Raw genomic sequence first — 21,261 nt, 5'->3', positions numbered from 1 at the left:
CTAGATTAAGGACAAGAAATAATATTCTGAATCCATTTCATCGTTTAATATTTCAGTTATTTCTGAAATTGGTAAACAACTAAAAAAAATTGTTTTTTCAATATTTACGAAAAATTCTTTTGAACAGAAAGTTTTTGTTACAACAAAGTTCAACAAATAACAAGATAATATCTTATGGTCTATAAATATAGTTTTTTATACAAAGTGTTTAACTGACTGAGACATAAAGATATCTTCTGTCTAATGAATAGGACAAAAACATATTTATACGACCTTTTATACGGTTTTATCACAATAGAAATAATCTTCTGGTATATGTATGTTTACTTTAAAATAATTACAATTAATCTGAAAAACCAAGGTTTGTTGACATGGCTGTTTTTTCTTGTCAAACACAATGAAAACAACTTTTCTTTAATTCTTATCATAATGTATATTTGTGTTAGAAGGAAACAAAAACTTTAAAAAGAATGTGTACACAAATATTTATTTCCTTTTGACAACATTTTAAAGTTTTTTTAACATTTATTTTTCTGATTTAATGTTGATTACTTGAGACATGAAACAATTCAGGATATTTTCCATTTTCTTACTTAGTCTTCCTCATACCTTCACAATTCATACCAGTTAAAACATATCAAGGACAGGGATTTTATTACCAATATCATCAATAAAGTTATTGTTCAAAAGAAATAACCCCCATTAAGCTCTTACATACAAAAGATTAATACATTTTTTTGTTAAATAATTGACACCACTCAATTTTACTGGTAATAAATTATTTATTGTCACCTTTGCCAATAAAATGAACCCTTAAATCTACATCTAATTTACTTTAAATTGCATTTCATTGTAGTTTTGACTGAACATAACAAGAGGCTCTCAAGAGCCTGAATCGCTCACCTGGTAAACAATGCCTTATTGAACATATTGAACCATGCCAGGCAAACATGTACAGCTAACAATTCTTCAATATTACAAATATATATGACTTACTGTTTATAAATAAAGAAAATGAGACCAAAAAAAACTTAGCAATGGACTGTGAAAATGAGGTCAAGTTCAAATAAAACCTGCGTAACTGACATATAGATCATAAAATATTTTCATACACCAAATATAGTTGACCTAATGCATAAAGTATTAAAAAAATAGACCAAAACTAAAAAAGTTAACTTTGACCACTGAATTATGAAAATGAGGTCAAGGTTAGATGACACCTGTCAGCTAGACATGTACACCTTACAATCATTCTATACACCAATTTTAGTAGACCTATTGCATATAGTATAAGAAAAACAGACCAAAACACAAAAACTTAACTATAACCACTGAACCATGAAAATGAGGTCAAGGTCAGATGACACCTGCCAGTTGGACATGTACACTTTACAGTTCTTCTATACACCAAATCTACTAGACTTATTGCTTATAGTATCTGAGATATGGACTTGACCACGAAAATTTAACGTTGTTCACTGATCCATGAAATGAGGTCGAGGTCAAGTGAAAACTGTCCGACAGGCATAAGGACCTTGCAAGGAACGCACGTACCAAATATAGTTATTCAATTCTGCCGCCGGATCACTATCCCTATATCAAGCTAACTGCAACAAAAGTTGCAGGCTCGACAAAAATGATCAAGACAATTTTTTTAACTAATCATTTATTAAGAGAAAAAAATCACACTATTTTGCTTTTTACGTTTTATTTATACACATATCTAGTTGATTTCACAATAAATAACAATGCATTTATTTCCTTTATGGAGATAGAATGTGTCATGCTTCTATGGAGATACATTTATAAAACATTCTCTTCTCAGAAAGTCTATATATATATATATATATATATATACAATGTCAGCCTTTACATCTCACTCAACTGTTGAATTAGTCCATGCTTCATGCATACTAGTCAATCATTATAGTAAATGTCCTTGTTAGATTTTATAACAGTGCAATATATATTGCTTACAATATTCTCTACACATCAACATATAAATTGAATCAAAAATACAGTTGAAAGTGTTTAGTACATAAGCAGTTATAAAAAAGAGTTCTTAAACAACAATATATACTCATGAAAAATTATAGAAACAAATAACAAACTATCATTTAAATCAGATCCATAAAGTTTATTATATGACCATAGATGACTTTTTTGTTTTGTCTGGCCCTGCGACACTGTCGCATATGCGAGTCTAGTGTCTGTATTGGGAGACTGATCTCCTGCATATGTATCAGGTTTTTATGCCACCACATTCTTGTTTGTTATTCGTGCATGGCACAGGACACCTGTTATCCTAGCATAGACCCTGACATTACATTATACCAGAACTTTTCTTCGAGCTATTTCTTATAATATAAATGTTTTTAAAAAATTTGCTTGCTTTAAAAAAAAAAAGGTTATTGCTAACATTTAAACCTGTTTTATAACTGCTTATATACTAAATACTTTTAACTGTATTAAAACATGTATATCGTGAAGTGATTTATTTTTCTACAATTATTTTAACAACATGAAGATCATTCATCTTATCTGATACTTGTACTATTAAATTATCAAGATTATATCACAGCCATCACTATATGCTACAAATTGATCAATCAACTACAAATATCAAAGAATTTAAAAATAAAACACAAATGATACCTCAATTATTGTTCTTAAAACATTTCAAAATGTTTCAATAAAAATTATTCAACATTTATTCTAATGGACCAAAAAATATATCCTAGATTCTCATCCCCTTTATACATGTACCCAATTTTTCCAGCCTTCACAATAAATTATTTAGATTTTTTGTCACATTTTTTTATAAAACTTAAGTATGTTTGAAAGCAGTATTAATGGTAATGGTCCTTTTGGCTCCAGATGTAGCAAAATTTTGAAATGTGGATTATTTCTTTGTGTGATATATAATATTTGATATAAACATGTTTAACAAAATATAATAATCTTGGTTTTCAGAGGCCAATTATGCCCCTTACCATTCATACTCTTTTAACTGTATTGTCAGTTCCTTCCACAATTACACAGGCAAATTTTGTTCACGTGAATTTTATGTGAATTTAATTTTCACGTGAAATTCATGTGATGAATTGAGCTTATACATGAAATTCGTGTGAACTCATTTCATTTGAGTTTCACATGAATATCATTTACATGAATTTGTTTTGATGTGAAATTCACATGAATTTTTTCACGTGAATTTCACAATCATTTCATGTGAATTTCACATGAATTTGTGTGAAATTCACATGAACAAAATTTGTCTGTGACCCCAACCTTTATAAGATGGTGAGGGGAACCCATGAGCAAAAATAACCCCTCTTTGGACATTTAAGGTTGTTCTATTGAACAAACTTAAATGTCCAAAAAAATGTGGTGGGTTTTACACTTCTTACTTTAATATGTTTAATGTAACTGAACTGTAACATAAATAATCTGATGGTCGGACCAATAGGCATCAAGAATATCTGTCTCATAATGAAAAATTTTATCAATATTTAGGAAAATATGATCTAATAATGTTGTGTATAATCTGGTAGGCTTAGTAAGAATTTGGGAGCACATAAATGTGTCCAACATAAAGTTCAGGAAATTATCATGTCCAGATAGCAAATCAAAGTTAAAATCTCCCATTATAATTAAATTTGAATGTTGTAAATCCAAAGTAGGAGCAAGATCATAGAGGAAAGCTGTCTTCAAATCTTTAAGGGAACATTCTGATGCTCTGTAGACAAACACTACTTGGAAGAGTCCTTTGTTAGGCACAATTATTTCCACTAGTAGAAATTCTAATGTAGGTGTTGAATAAGGCAATTGTCTTTGAAGTAAACAGCCATTTTTCAAGAATACAACAAGTCCATGTGGAGGTCTAGTATTTGGATGTTTTTGATTTTGATCAACTCGAATAGGTGTTTGAAATCCAGGAAATAAGTAATTTTCGTTGCAATCTGAAGGGATTAACCTTGATTCTGCGATACCAATGACATCAGCATCCATAATGCTGGGATCTGCTCTAATGTCTTCGTGATGCAAATGCATAGATCTCGAATTGTTAAAAACCACCTTGAAATTTTCACTTGGCAAAGAATACAGTGGTTTGAAACACAATGAAAGGACCGCCTCAGATTTCAATCTCTCAACTTCATCCTTGACACAGTCAGACACAGCAATATTTTTTCGATTCAAGTTAAGTATTTGCAATCCTGATAAAGTTGTTACTCTGCTTAAAGCAACATAATGAATATGAGGAATCTTCCCTTTGCATTTAGAATCAAGACTCACAACTACTTCTTTTAAAGTATCACCTTGTGACTTGTGGATTGTTTTTCCAGCAGCAGGTCGAAGAGGCATCTGGATTCGTTCAAAATTTTTGTATCTATAACTAAATGATCTCTTAATATCAAAAACTGGTGTCCATCTTTTGTCAATATTTTGACTGTACAAGTGGTTATACTTTTTTCTTGTATTTGTTCCAATTTTCTCATCATTAAATTTGACCCATACTATACTTGGTCTTTGCGATTTCGTCTTGTACTCAAATAATTTCACCTGACAAGATGAACCATTGGTGAGACCATCTGTTACTTCAATGTTAGCTGTTAGATCATATTTCATTCCAATAGCTAGCTCCACTTCTTTGGCTAAATTGGCTGTGTCAGACTGCTTTCCAGGTAAAGAACTGATCAATTTTGCTTTAATAGGAGGGGAAAAGTCTCCAACTACGGTGTCTACAGCTTTTACACTTACTTTCTCAGATGTCAAATTTGTTATAAACTTGTTGTTAAATTTATCAACAAGATCATTTTGTACAAATAAGTGTGTACTGTTTTTATTGTATGATTGATCTTCAATCCGGACAGTCCTTGTATCAAGAATAGCAAAATCATTGTCATTGAGATTATTAAGTCTCAACCTATTCAACAACTCTGCAAACTCTATATCATCTTTTTGTCTCATTATCTGTGTAAGTTCATGAACCTTAAATAACTCCTTCCACAAATTAGGAGAAAGAGCAGATATGCCTTTGTTAAGATCTTGAAAAATCCAACCATCAAATACTGGCTTCAGTTGAAAGAAGTCTCCAATTGCAATCACACTTACACCTCCAAATATCTGGTTGCTGCCTTTGATTTTCTTTAATCTAGCATCCAAAAGGGAGAACATTTTGTTTCCAACCATTGAGATTTCGTCAATCATTACAACTGATAAATTTCTATATTTCATTCTTAGAGTATTTAGAACATCACATGACAGAGATTGATTTAATCCTTTATTGGGCTGTATTTGAAAAGCATTATGTATGGTCAAACCATTAATATTATAGGCTGCTTTTCCCGTTGGAGCACATAACAGAATTCTTATATCATCAGGATCTTCACCTTCGGTGGAACACAAATGTCTATGCAGTGCTTGAAATAGAGCTTTGACTACTACAGATTTTCCTACACCTGCACCACCTGTCAAGAACAGATACAATGGGTCACATTTTCTTTTAATCCATGTGAGTACATGAAGGAAAAATTCTCTTTGTTTATTATTTAAAGACCGTATGAGCTTGTAATAGTCATCATCTTCAATGCGATTGGCATGACTTTTTACATCTATTGTTCTAGCTGCTACACCAACTTCTTCTGAAATATCATAATGTCTATGTTCTGTTGGTCTATCTGGGTTGAAATGTACATACTGATCTGCCTCTGTTGACCCTTCTTCAACATCTTCAAGCTCTACTTGCTGAGTTCCAGGAGCTATTTCATCATATTGATGGCAATCATTCTCTGCTTCCTCAATGGCTTTGTCAAGTTTTTCAACATTATGTTCATACTGTTTGGCTTTACTCTCTACTATTCTTCGAACAGAATTGTACATACTTTCATATGTTTCGTTTGTTCCCTTTAGATCAGATTGTTCATTTCTCCAAGGATAGAACAGTAGCAATCGTTCCCTGTAAAAATTTTCAGAATCTGTTTTTCTATTGTATCGGACATACCTAATCACTTTTTGTGATTTTCTTTGTCGAATGATTATGCCATTTTTAAGAGTAATTTTTATTTTTCTATGATTCTCATTTGACATTTCTAGCTCATCTTCAGTTTCAGACTCATTCTCTGACTCACTTTTGTTTTGTTCGTCATCTGAAGCAGGAAATTTCACTTCAAGTTGAGATATGTAGTCTGCAAGACACCAGTTTTGTAGAAGTGCTGGTCTTTTTGAATAACGTTTGATGTCATTGTTTGACTCTACATCAGTAGAATCAGGGGATAATTTTTCAAGCTCTGATGTTTGTTTTAGCAAGAAAGTTCTCTTGTCAGGTGGAGAAGTGTTTATGAATACTACATGTCTGGTAGCTTTTGTCAGAGGCATTTGTAGCAATAAATACACAGCTTCTTGAGCACAGGTTTCGACTGAATTTGTAAAATAATTTCCAATGTGCCTAACTTGTCGCTTGAGGTCCAAATTTCCTTCTCTAGCTTCCTTTGCAGCTTGGTCTAGCAATCCACTCATTCCCTTTTGAGACTTGCTTATATATGAAACAATGTATACAGCACATGCATATGGATCTAGGACAAACTGCAAATCATGATTTGCTTTCCATGCCGGTAATAATGCTTTCATGTATGGATTTACACGAACTTCACTTGGCTTTCTTTTAAGGAACACTTTTGCACTAGATAGATTGCTTCTGATTGCTTTAATATAATCCTCTCGACTTAACTGTAATACATTGTTAAGAAGCTCATCAAAAGTAATATCTTCAACATTATCCATTGTATAAAGTGAATCGACCTTGGTTTGGACTTCTTTATAAATTGCCTTGTATTTATCAATATCTTCATCTAATGGTTCTAAAATTACTGTCTCATCCAAAGGTGGCAAAGGAAACCCAAAGCGACATATTGGCCGGCCTTTAGTTCTGCAAGTCTTTGAATGTTTGTGAACTTGTAAACTAACCAAATCAGATGGAGCAGATGATAATGAACAACTTACATATTTGTCAATAAACTGAACGAGGTCTTCATTTGAATCCTGTTCATAAATTGGAGCATTTTCAATCCATATCAACATGTGAATGTGGGGTGACCCTCTTTGTTGAAATTCAACACGATAGAAATAATCAATCACTTTCCCAATAGGGTCATGATCACTCTGTAAAACTGTCTTGATGAATTGTTGGACACGATAATCAAAAAACCTAGAGCATGTGACAGGATCTTTCTGTACTAGTCTGGACTTTGTATTCCAGTCCATTTGATCCAATTCATCATCAGAATAATATTTACCATCATTCAACTTTCCAAGAATTCTAAGTAAATCCTTCCAATTTGTATCTGCTGAAGAAAAGGAACCAAACCATGTCGGTAAACCTAACTGTCTGATCATTGCAAATACATCTTTCTTTCTCTTCTCAAGGTAAACAGGAGAGTTTCTAAGTGATCTGAAAATGTAATATCCTTCATCTAACTTTACTATATCATTCACAGTTGAAGGGTTCAAAAAGTCTCTTACTGTCCATTTTTTCCCTTCTGATTTGCATCTACGTAAGGCAAGATTTACTCTATCATTTATATGTTTCATTTGTATTTTCTTTAATTTGAAAAACAAATTTGGTACTGACTGTGCAACTCTTCTGTCTACAGATCTCAGTTCCCACTTTACAATATCTGAATAATGCACAGAAACTAATCTTTCTTTGCTATCTGGTCTGCGTTGTCCACAAAATATACTTGGGAATGCTAAATACTCAGCATCTGTGTCATTGTACAAACTCAATGGTCTCTGCCCTTCACCAGGAGCAAAAACATACTGAGAACTGCCTGTGTTACTGGTCTCATCGAACACTTCGTCTAAAAGCGTGTCAGTATTTCCTGCATGGAGTTCCTCCTCATTGATTTCATCAAATTTATCACCTGTGCTTGTTTCTTCATCTTCATTGCTGGTATTATTAGCTACTTCACTTTCATCATTGTTTTGTACAGCAGTGATTTCTCTTATCCAGTTTTGATCGATTTGTACACCAGAGGTTTTGTACAAGTCACTATTCTGCATAAGATAATGCAATGCACAAAGTACAGCAAATGGCCTAACATTCTCACTGAAATCACATTTGTTATATGACAGTTTTTTTTTCAGTTTTATTGGTATTGTACCTGATTTCTCCAGAGTATGAGGAAGGGAATTAATTGTAGGTTGTACATCGACAGGTACATTTACTACATTTCCTTTGACTGAAAATTGACCTCCTCGTGGTAACAACCGAATTTGCATAAATGGTATTCTTAATGACAATAACCTTTCTTCTAATGGATACAGATTCAATTCTATTGGTTTTACTGGAAATCCCATTTTATTTGCAACCGAAAGCCTTGGTATTTTATTTTGTCTTATAGATTGTAAACATGTATTGCAAATCCATTCAATATTGTTGACAGATTTTCTATCAGTAAAACATTGCTTCAAATCACCCTTAACTGTCTGCTTTATTCTACAAGCATTAACAACTGAATTACTAAACCATGTCTGAGTACATGATGTGCACAGGTAAGTCGGACCTTCAATAATGTTTTTAGAAAATATATCAATGCATTGTTCAAGAGAAGAGCCTTGCTGTTTTTGTTTCTTTAATTTTGATTCATGACAGGCAAATTCTTCTGCCTTCCTCTTTTGACTCTTAACTGATCTATCATAGTTTCTAATCTTGGATCGATCTCTATTTCTAGAAGCTTGTTTACATAATCTTTCTTTTTCATTCACTTGGTCATCCTTTCTAGCTTTTCGCTTGGCATCTAATTCTTTCTGTCTGACTTCATCATCCCTTCTCATTTTTCGCTTGGCATCTAGTTCTTTCTGTCTGACTTCATCATCCCTTCTCGTTTTTCGCTTGGCATCTAGTTCTTTCTGTCTGACTTCATCATCCCTTCTCGTTTTTCGCTTGGCATCTAGTTCTTTCTGTCTGACTTCATCATCCCTTCTCGTTTTTCGCTTAGCATCTAGTTCTTTCTGTCTGACTTCATCATCTCTTCTCGTTTTTCGCTTGGCATCTACTGCTTTCTGTCTGACTTCATCATCCTTTCTCGTTTTTCGCTTGGCATCCAGTTCTTTTTGTCTGACTTCATCATCCCTTCTCGTGTTTCGCTTGGCATCTAGTTCTTTCTGTCTGACTTCATCATCCCTTCTCGTTTTTCGCTTGGCATCTAGTTCTTTCTGTCTGACTTCATCATCCCTTCTCGTTTTTCGCTTAGCATCTAGTTCTTTCTGTCTGACTTCATCATCTCTTCTCGTTTTTCGCTTGGCATCTACTGCTTTCTGTCTGACTTCATCATCCTTTCTCGTTTTTCGCTTGGCATCTAGTTCTTTTTGTCTGACTTCATCATCCCTTCTCGTGTTTCGCTTGGCATCTAGTTCTTTCTGTCTGACTTCATCATCCCTTCTCGTTTTTCGCTTGGCATCTAGTTCTTTCTGTCTGACTTCATCATCTTCTCTAGCCTTTTGTTTAGCATTAAGCTCTCTTTGGTGTATGTATGGATCTTCCCTTCTTCTTTGCATGTATGTTTTCATATATACCTTACGTTTATCACATTCGTCTGTCAGGGCTTTGGTCGAAATTTGAATTATATTTCTACGATTTTGATCTTTAAAATAACTATTAATCTGCCTCTGAAGTACTAATGAGTTGTCCATGTCAATTAACTTCACTGGAAGAATTTCATACTGTGACTGTAAATCAATATGCATGCTTGTGTAGTGAGAGTACATATAATTCACCAGACTTTGGATGTCTCTGAATCCTATGAGTATTGACATGCCTTTAGACTCTCGTGGCTCATATAAACCAGACTTGTCATGTGAATGAGAGTCAAAGAAAAAATAAGTATCGTTGTCAAAATAAACACCAGAACATATAGCGCCTATCATAACTAAAGCAGCCTTAGCCTTTTCAAATGCTTCTACAAGGGCTTCTTGTAATGTAAGGAAGTCATTTGTTGAATCAAATTGAACAGCAGTACCAAACAAGACATTTTTTCTTTCCACTATAATTTTTTGTCCTCTAATTTCAAAGACATTTGGAATTTCGTTTAAAGTCAATAACATGTTTCTAAATCTACCTTCCTGTTTGAGATTCTGCACAGTTTTGAGATAAACTTGATCTCCTATTTCCAAAATATCATCTAAGTTATACTGTTGGTCATCTATATTCTTAGTTGCAAAGGCCAAATAAATTAAACAATTGCACGTGCATTGATTTCCTCTAGTAAAATTGGAAAAACGACCATCAAATTGATCAAAACTTCCAAAAGTCAACGTAACATTATCAAAAATATGAAGAGCATTTATTACTGAGTAGTTCATAGGTGTATCATTCGCATATTCTTTAGTATTTTTACTTTTAGTATCAGAAAGAATAGTTCTTGTTTTCCCACAAGGGGCATAATTTGCAATCTGTTCAGTTTTCCTACAAGAGGTGAAATGTACAATCTGCTCAGTTTTCCCATAAGGGGCATGCTCAGTTTTTCTGTTTTTAGGGAGGACAGACTCCTCAGGCTCATTTTCAATAGTATTCCCACAAGGGGCATTTGTTTTTCTGTTTTTATAAATGAGGGCAGACTCCTCCTCTCTGTCATCTACTGAGTGTTGGTCACCAGTCTTCGTCATTGGATTGGCAGCCCCCATGATGGCTTTGGAACGTTTCCAGTTCTTTCTTCTAGGCATCTTGAATGACTGCGAAATCACAAAAGAATGTGTAAAAATCATCAAATGAACAAGAGAACTTTCGAACATAGGCATCCTCAAGTTGGAACTCTGTTGCATGTGGGGACAAGAAACTGATTTGTTATTTATTGCTTTCATGAACTCTGTTTTTGTTGAAGCTAGGAGCATCTGTAACTTTGACACTTACAGTGTACATGTAATCAATCATCATGCACCTAAGACTTCTAATACAGACTGAAATAATACTCACATGTGTATTTCATGTTGGTAAATATTTTTTGTATAAATTACAATTTTTTCTTTGAGCAAACGTTATTTTTTTCGAAATGCACTCTTGTTTCAGTTTAATAAAATATTTAGGATTATCCTTTAATGTTATGAACTTGAAGTGTTTCATATATATATATAAAAATAGAAGACACTTACGGCACTGAATTATCTACTTTTTACATTTACACATAATAAACTCTGGCCAAAGTCGTTTCTTACTTAATCAGATGTTCATTCTGATTCTTTCAACAAGATCATTAATGTGCCTTAGTAATCGTTATCAGGCATATACAAGAGCTTGGAAAAATATCAAATGCAAATGTTTCTTTTGGGTTAAATTTGTACAACACTGAATATTGTATTCATTCAGTCTATAAAACTTTTAAAAGACCTAGAATAAATAGATTATCTAATAACCAACAAGATTTTGCAATGGACGAAATGACGAATTCCTGTGAACAGTATGATTTCTATCATATCTTATATACAACAACTTTACATCACTATATCATGTATACAAACAATTGGCAAGGTCTTTTAGCCACTCTAGATGCCACTCAAGTGCTGTACCTAAAACAACTCTAATACACATGAAATCTCGAGTTGATTTTGACCAGTCGGAACTACTATTTTTGTAATGTTGCACTACAAATAACTAAGTTATTGTGTTCTGATTACATTTTGGAACTTTTTAATGCAAAATGCAGCTTTATCAAACAATTTAAAAATGAAACATAACACAGTTTGTTTTATAAGACTTGGTTGCAATTAATTAAAATTAAAAACAATGCATATAACATTCAGAAGTAGGATAATTTGCCTTAACTCATTATACCCCCCATGAAGCAAACAAAATCGCTGGAGTCTAGATACCATTAAAGGAAAGCTGCCTTTAAAAACATGCACTACATTGTAAATGTACATGAACTGCATAAAAATACAGATATACTGCATATTGCTCTTATTTCTATTTCTTGTAAATGTACACGAACTGCATAAAAATACAGATATACTCCATATTGCTCTTATTTCTATTTCTAGAGAAATCCAAAAACTAACATACATGTATAGTGCATTGTGTAATATAATTTTGGCATAAAATTTTGAATTGTGGTGATTTTATTCTTATCAATTCAATTTATGTATGGATAATCATTCACTATAGCGCTTGTATTTGTGAAAAAACAAAAATGTGTCCAAAGTACACGGATGCCCCACTCGCACTATCATTTTCCATGTTCAATGGACCGTGGAATTGGATAAAAAAATATAATTAGGCCTTAAAATTAGAAAGATAATATTATAGGGAACATGTGTACTTAGTTTCAAGTTGATTGGACTTCAACTTAACCAAAAACTACCTTGACCAAAAACTTTAACCTGAAACATGCACTTTCATTTTCTATGTTCAGTGGACCGTGAAATTGTGGTCAAAAGTTTAATTTGGCTTTAATATAAGAAAGATCATATCATAAGGAACATGTGCACTAAGTTTCAAGTTGATTGGACTTCAACTTCATCAAAAACTACCTTGAACAAAAACTTTAACCTAAAGCGGGACAGACGGACGAACGAACAGACGGACGGACAGAGGAACGGACGCACAGACCAGAAAACATAATGCCCCTCTACTATCGTAGGTGGGGCATAAAGATTGAACATTTGATCTTGTTTATTATGCTCAGGGGACAAAGAAAATATATCTGGACACTTCAACTTCACCAAAAACTACCTTGACCAAAAACTTTAACCTGAAGCGGGACAGACAGACGAACGAACAGACAGACAAAGGAATGGACGCACAGACCAGAAAACATAATGCCCCTCTACTATCGTAGGTGGGGCATAAAAATTGAAGATTTGATCTTGTTTATTATGCTTAGGGGACAAAGAACATATATAGGAACAATGGTACCACAGCCGTTTTTCTAAGGGGCTGCATAAGCCAATTTCCAAACCGTTGTTTGGTGTCTATTTACATCTGATTTTTTCTTTTATATATATTTTTGTTTGTAAGTACATCTTGTGGCAGTTTGCTATGCATTCTAACCAAAATAAAATAGTAAAAATTTGCATTTGTTTTCTCCTCGTCAGAAAATGAAAATGAGTGATTAAAATTATGACTAAACAAACAATAAAACTTGAAACATTTTTACATCTTTTGGTGTTTATTTTATAAAAATCGGTCTTGTAGTTACTTGGCAATATTTTTTTTAAAAACATCGATTTTGGTTGAAATGATAGGACATTTTTTGAGTGGGAACTCAATCTTGTCCAATTACTGTATAGTCTAAGCACTTGTTTCATGAGCTTGAGTAGGCTTATTTTATCAAGAACAATTATTGTTCTTAATAAAATAATATTTGCGAACGTCTTGTCCAGGAAATGCAAACCAAATGACATCTGACAGAGATATACAAAAAATAACGTACACGCGTGCTTCCAATGTTTTAATTATTTTTCCTGAATATAAGAGAACTAGCGGTGAAAATCGAAACAAAAAGTCTTTATATATCGATGGAGAAACAATACCAACAATGCTGGATGAACAACAACACTAAGATTTACTAATATTAAGGAAAATATTTTCAAAAGGCTGAATGCAGTAATATTTCTTACCATCAAGTTACGGAAAGACTGTTTCCGGTCGGTCACACTAAAAACAACCCGGACGCGTCCGAGAGCGCCGGAGAGAAATACATGTATACACGTTTCCTTCTAATATAATATGCATACAAGAAGAGCGGCAGGACGTTATTTTTATTACATTATAGTTACAATAAAAGAATTTTAACAATAAAATTGTTATTGTTACATTATAAAATTGTTATTCTTTCGAATTTCTTGTTTTTAGACAAAATAGAAAATAAAACACAAACTTTATTTTATACACCCTACTGATCATTCAGTTGAAGTTTGGTTGAATTTGGTTGAGTAGTTTTAGAGGAGAAGATTTTTTAAAGTTAGCAAATATGATGAACAAATTGTGAAAAAATTGTCATTAAAGGACAATAACCCCTTAAGGGGTCAATTGACAATTTTGGTCATAATTAACTTATTTGTAGATCTTACTTTGCTGATCATTTTTGCTGTTTACAGTTTTTCTTTATCTATAATGATATTCAAGATAATGACCAAAAACTGCAAAATTTCCTTAAAATTACCAATTAAGTGGCAGCAACCCAACAATGGTTTGTTTGATTCGTCTGAAAATTTCAGGGCTGATAGATCTTGACCTAATGAACATTTTTACCCCATGTCAGATTTGCTCTAAATGCTTTCGTTTTTGAGATATAAGCCAAAAACTGCATTTGACCCCTATGTTCTATTTAAAGTAAGGGCGGCCATGTATTTTGACGGATCAAAAATCGAAGCACACACTTTGTGCAGGATAATCTAAGGAACTATCATGCTAAGTTTCATCCAAATCCATTCAGTAGTTTCAGAGGAGAAGATTTTTTAAAGTTAGCAAATATGATGAACAAATTGTGAAAAATTGTCATTAAAGGACATTTACCCCTTAAGGGGTCAATTGACAATTTTGGTCATATTAACCTATTTGTAGATCTTACTTTGCTGATCATTTTTGCTGTTTACAGTTTATCTTTATCTATAATGATATTCAAGATAATGACCAAAAACTGCAAAATTTCCTTAAAATTACCAATTAAGTGGCAGCAACCCAACAATGGTTTGTTTGATTCGTCTGAAAATTTCAGGGCTGATAGATCTTGACCTAATGAACATTTTTACCCCAGTCAGATTTGCTCTAAATGCTTTCGTTTTTGAGATATAAGCCAAAAACTGCATTTGACCCCTATGTTCTATTTAAAGTAAGGGCGGCCATGTTTTTTGACGGATCAAAAATCGAAGCACACACTTTGTGCAGGATAATCTAAGGAACTATCATGCTAAGTTTCATCCAAATCCATTCAGTAGTTTCAGAGGAGAAGATTTTTTAAAGTTAGCAAATATGATGAACAAATTGGGAAAAATTGTCATTAAAGGACATTTACCCCTTAAGGGGTCAATTGACAATTTTGGTCATATTAACCTATTTGTAGATCTTACTTTGCTGATCATTTTTGCTGTTTACAGTTTATCTTCATCTATAATAATATTCAAGATAATGACCAAAAACTGCAAAATTTCCTTAAAATTACCAATTAAGTGGCAGCAACCCAACAATGGTTTGTTTGATTCATCTGAAAATTTCTGGGCTGATAGATCTTGATCTAATGAACATTTTTACCCCATGTCAGATTTGCTCTAAATGCTTCCGTTTTTGAGATATAAGCCAAAAACTGCATTTGACCCCTATGTTCTATTTTAAGTAACGGCGGCCATGTTTTTTGACGGATCAAAAATCGAAGCACACACTTTGTGCAGGATAATCTAAGGAACAATCATTTTAAGTTTCATTCAAATCCATTCAGTAGTTTCAGAGGAGAAGATGTTTGAAAAATTGTTAACGACGACGACGACGTCGACGACGACGACGTCGACGACGACGACGACGACGGACGCCAAGTGATGAGAAAAGCTCACATGGCCTTTTAGGCCAGGTGAGCTAATAATTACTATTTAATATTTAGACTAATTTTTCTTTTTCAGCACACATAAACTTAAAGTTATTCTATTGATGCAAAAAACTGGCATTCTAATCATTTTCCAATGCTCCTTTCAAATCATTAACAACACAGAGTCAAAACCGAGACGAGCTAAGGTCTTCTGCACTTCTGACCAGCCAAAAAAGGGTCATTAGTTATTAGTTAAAGGATCACAATTGACCAATGATTTTACTACTATTATACTTCAATATTTAGAATAAACCAAGTTCATTTAATGTAATGTTATTGACGATTGATTTATACATCTGAATATTGAAATTAAAAAAAAAAATAATATCCATTTGACTGTCAATTTTTGACAAGAAGGAATTTAACACTACCTTAACATAAAAGGGAAGTGCAACTTTTGCTATGACCTTCAAACGTTTACTATTTTGCAGGTGCACATTTTTTATGTAAAAATATCTGTAAGTTTTCTGTAAGTGGCGTCACAAAACTTAAATACATTTTAAACTTTTATCATTACATTGTTAAGAAAGAGGTTCTTTCAAATTTCCATACAAAATATTTATAAAGTGTCCTTGTTTAACATTAAAATTTGTATGTGTAATATTAAATGAAAAAAAAACTTGCATAATTTCTCTCGAAACCAATAAATTTCTTTGGTAATAACATTTAAATGCATAATTTACACATAATTCATATTTACAGATTCAAGCTTAAAAACTGAAAGTCAACCAAGTTCAAACTTTGCTTATATTATTTAAACGACTGCCAAAATAGCTGAGAGTTCTTGTATACTCAAAACAATAAATACTGTGTTTTTGCTTACACATTAATAAGGGGAGGTAATTTTATCCAAAAGTTTCAGAAAGAGATACAATCTACAAAAATTTATAAATAAACATGTCAATTGCTCAATAAATTTCTTCTTTATGGGTTTTACCTGTGTGATTAGGTGTAGGTGACAAATGCTTTACCTGAATGTTTTTAAAGCAGGTTGCACAGGTAAACATTAAACATTTAAAATAAACTATAAATTATATCAAATTATTAGTTAAAATCTGTTCTGCCTATTGCCATGCCAACTGTATTTGTTTTTCTAAGTTTAAAGACTACACACGAGAGAGTCCATTTTTGAATTAAATATTATCTTTTTCCTTTCATTGAAATTTGACATAAATTGCTGAAAAGGGCGTCCAAAATCAATAAAATGCATAGTTTATCAAGAAATCAATGATAAAGTCAAATCAATTCCTTTTCATATGTAACAAATGAAAAATCAATTTATCAAACTTGTTATAAAAGTGTTACTTCCGTTACTTAAAAAAATCTTAAATTGGGTGTTTTTATAAATATATATTGATGGCTATTGATGGTATCAATATAACTAAATGTTGTTTGAAATATGAGTCAATAGGGCTTGTTATCTCCTGTATTTCTCAACATCATTCTCAATTTTTATCAAAGACTGACGTCAAGATCATATTGATCAGAAAACTGTGTTCAAAGGTAAAAACTCATTTAAGTAACATTTATTCTTCCACTAAAGGTGAAGTGCCAAGATAAAGTCTGCTGTAGGATGTACTTGGAAACATCAACTTTTATGTATTTTCCCCAAGATTTATTTGTGGGAATCTACAAAGATTTTCATTCTCCTCAGTCAGCTCACATCAGAAAAGTTAGTTGAGGTTTTCTTGCTTTTATTGAACTAGACAATGCCCCATCCTCAGTGGCAGATCCAGGGGGCAACCTGGGGGATGGACCACCCCTCTTTCCTCTTTTTTTGGATGATCAATGCATTTGAATAGGGACATATGATTGGATGGCCCCCTTATTAAAATGGCTGGATTCGCCTCTATTCATCCCCTCCCCCCTCCCCCCCCCCCCCCCTGCAAAAAAAAGTAATTCATAGATATGTACCAAAGACAGCACAAAGAAAGATAACTCTTACCTCTGGTCCATAGTAAGGCTGACCATTGACAATTTCTGGGGAGGCATATAATGGACTACCACAGAATGTTTTTAATAATGTGTCTTTACTGTAGAAATTAGACAAACCAAAATCGGCTATCTGAAAATACAAAATTATACAAACATTGAAAATTAGTGTATTACAAATTGACATGTAAACTTATATGTGACCTTTTTACTATGACCTAACTCTTACTATGACTTACATAATCTGACATTCTCATTTTCATAATTAAGATACTTGACCCTTTGACTTGTTACAAACTAATTCATATTACAAGTACATGTATTACCTAAATTTGTCACACTAATTGGGTTACTCTATATTATATCACTTTTTTTCCCCAATTTGATGGATTAAAGTCCAGTATATACAAATCTAGGTAATTGGTTCACATTAGAAACATAATTTTTTTGACTTAACTATGAAATATTTTTTGTGTTTCTTGGAATAAATTCTTCGTATAATTAGAACCCTTTTCTCTGTGTGGTTAAATTTTTGTAAAATAGCATAATTTGTACTTATTAAGGATTTATAACTCAAATAAAACAGAGCGATTATTATGAAGGAACAAAGAAATGTCTGTGCCAACTTTCTCAACTGATCTTCACTCTTGCAACTTTCTTTTGAAAAAAAAACCTATGTTCTTAAAACTTAGAAGAACACTTTGCACATTTTTGGGGTCCTTTACACGAAAAAAAAATTGCAATATAAGCAGGAGATGATTACGATGACTTTTTGAACTGTCGTGCTGTTTACCTTATAATTATGAAATAAGACACATCAATGCCATAAGCTAGTGATAAACCTTTTTATTTTTTAAGACATGTGTGACCTTGCATTCCAAAACAGTGGGACATACATCACATTCCCCTATCACTTTCCGAATTAGACAAAACACCTTTCTAACGTATCATGACATCTTTACTCTTATTTCAGTTATAAGCCCATATAAATACATCACCCATATATACTGGAATTCACTTTGTGAGATCCCTGATGTTAATGACTTAATCTTCGACTGACAACATTACACCTATAAATGGATCCTTTTGTCGTATGATCACAAAAGGGATCTTCATTTAATGAAATGATATTTTAATCTGCTTTGCAAGCTAGTTCTTTACATACAGAAATAGATTGTAATTTTAGACATGATTATAGTGTAAAGTATCAGCACTGGGACGCTGTCAAGGTGTGCATACTTACCTACGAAATAAAATACCAAATTGATTCTAATATATAATGACATGATTAAAGAAAAAAGGGTGTCATTTGCCAAAATAATTGTAGGTCTAGGGCAAAGTGTTAGCAAACATAAGAAAAGCATTGTCAAATTTTCTATTAAATAATGAGGATAATTTTTAAAAAGAATTTATCAAAGTGACGTAATTTATATCAGTAGGTGACATGATCCTTCACAAATTCCTGCTTAATATATATAACATATGTACTTTTGAGTAGAGAAAATACCATGCTTAAGTTTAATAGTTTCAAAAGCAAGAAAATACTTCAAACAAATGTGTCTTCTTTTAAATATCTTCATGATTTGAGTAGAAGTGCATTTTCTAAATGTTTTGAATGCTGTTTTTGCAGTCTATGTACCTCTTTAGAGGAGAGTGATTGATATCTTATCTATAGAATTTACCTTTACATTTTCATCTATGTCTAAAACAATGTTTTCTAACTTGAGATCTCGATGAACAATACCATTCTAAAATAAAAATAGAATACAGTTAAACTTACAATGTTAATTAATTGTCAATAAATGTAATTAGATATCTTGCATTAAGTATGCTTCATGAAAGACCACCCTTCTCAATTATTGAAGTTATGTGAACCATTTTGCATTTAACATAATGTCATTGTATAATTTAGCTGTATTTCTTGAGCTAACACCTTCAGTGTTAAATTTAATACAGAAACAGATATTTAACTTGATATTTTACAAGAAAAGTTTAAATATTTAAGCTGGGATTTTTTCCAGAATATTTTTATAACATTGATAAGAGCACCCTTCTAAATTATTGAAAGCTATCTATTCCATTTTGCATTTTACATAATGTCAATGTATAAATTAGCTATTACTTCTTGGGCTAACACCAACAGTGTTAAATCTAATACAGTGACAGATGTTTAACTTGGCATTCAAACGTTTTACAAGAAATTTTAATATTTCAGCTCGGTCTCTTTTCCCAGAATATTTATATAACATGTTAGGCCACCCTTTCTAAATTATAGAAAGCTATGTATACCATTTTGTATTTTACATAATGTCACGGTTTAAATTAGCTAGATCCTTTCAGTGTCAAAACTAATACAGTGACAGATGTTAAACTTGACATTCAAACTTTTTAAAAGGAAAGTTTTAATATCTCCGCTGGAGTTTAATCCAAAATTATTTTATAACATTCCTTAAAAAAATAATATTTTCTTTATTTAACTTTTCTTAAATTTCATTTTACGAATCTTAAAAGGACATAAAGTATATATTGTATATTGCTTACTTGATGACAATAATTTATGGCAGATGAGATTTGGCGAAAGAGTCTACGAGCACTATTTTCCGTTAACTTCTGTCGATCATTGATGTAATCGTATAGTTCTCCTCCTAATGCACAATCCATGACTAGAATTATTTTGTCTTTGTTTTCAAAAACTGAAATAAAAAAAGACATATTTAATTATATAAGATCTATGTTACATATAATAGGCACACAATCAAAAGATAGGTTCAGTCTTCACACTTCACCACAAGACCATAAGGCTTGTAAATCTGCTTTCTGCCTTGTAAAACTTTTCTCTACAAGCCAACAGAATCAAACTTAAATTTTGGTAAAATAGAGCTTGTAGATTCAAAAGTTTTTCATGAAGACTGCAGGTTGTTTTAAACAGGGAAATTATTGTATAATCTTTATATAAACTTACTTTTGGGAACTTTTTTATAAGTTACAAATGACAAAATTCTACCATTTACATTACTGCTAACCTATATATATTTTGATAAGTTAATTATAATGAACTTCATTAGTGGTTATTACTCATGAAGAACTAAAGAGCTTGATGAAATGTACAGACACCTGTCTTACAGTGAAGACAATAAGTTGACCTTTAGATATCTTTCGCTATTTTTATTTATTGGGTTGCTGTCTTATTAACATTGTATACCCCAAATCTTCTTTTAGTCAAACAGGATGCAAAATTGCACTGAATTCATTTTTCTTTCTTTAATATCACCGAAAATTTAATAATAACAGAACCCAATCAAAATAAACCTATTTCAGAAAGCCACAGCAGACGACAAAATAATTAAAATAGATTACCTATTGTTGTCTGATACATTTAATAAATCTGTTGCAGAAGATAATAAAGAAATGTGGTTTGACACAAAATTAATTTCACCACATTTAAATACATAAAGATTAATGGTTTGAATAAAAAGTTTACCCTGATGTACCAGGTACAAGGTTACACAGAAATTCATCTTCTAGTCTGCGGTCAACGCAGTCACCGAAATATTTAATAAGATGCGTATGTCTTCCCCTTTATTCTGATTCATTGTATAGAAAGAAATTGACAACTGCATGTTAAGATTCTGTCAACTGCATTTTACGTGCTTCAGCTACTCCTAAGTGTCAAGAGGGTAATTCAATAGTTAGTAACTATTATCATAATTAATGCACATAAGTAATGGGTGCGATGTTGAGTAATGCAGTGGAAAGA

General features: G+C 32.3%; 1 protein-coding gene across 1 annotated transcript in view; it reads right to left on the bottom strand.

The window, feature by feature from the left end:
* Window positions 1-21,261, bottom strand: part of LOC139511985 (NUAK family SNF1-like kinase 1) — a 49,128-nt gene that overhangs the window by 9,066 nt on the left and 18,801 nt on the right. The window contains exons 3-5 of the mRNA XM_071299245.1: window positions 20,046-20,197; window positions 19,187-19,252; window positions 17,518-17,637 (exon numbers count right to left, since the gene is read on the bottom strand). Of these exons, the coding sequence (XP_071155346.1) occupies window positions 17,518-17,637; window positions 19,187-19,252; window positions 20,046-20,197 (338 nt within the window). The remainder of the gene's footprint in view (window positions 1-17,517; window positions 17,638-19,186; window positions 19,253-20,045; window positions 20,198-21,261) is intronic.

This window comes from Mytilus edulis, chromosome 1 (genome assembly GCF_963676685.1).
Source record: "Mytilus edulis chromosome 1, xbMytEdul2.2, whole genome shotgun sequence".
Lineage (NCBI taxonomy): Eukaryota > Metazoa > Mollusca > Bivalvia > Mytilida > Mytilidae > Mytilus > Mytilus edulis.
Note: the sequence above shows the minus strand (reverse complement) of the source record. Positions and strands in the feature narration are given on the sequence as shown.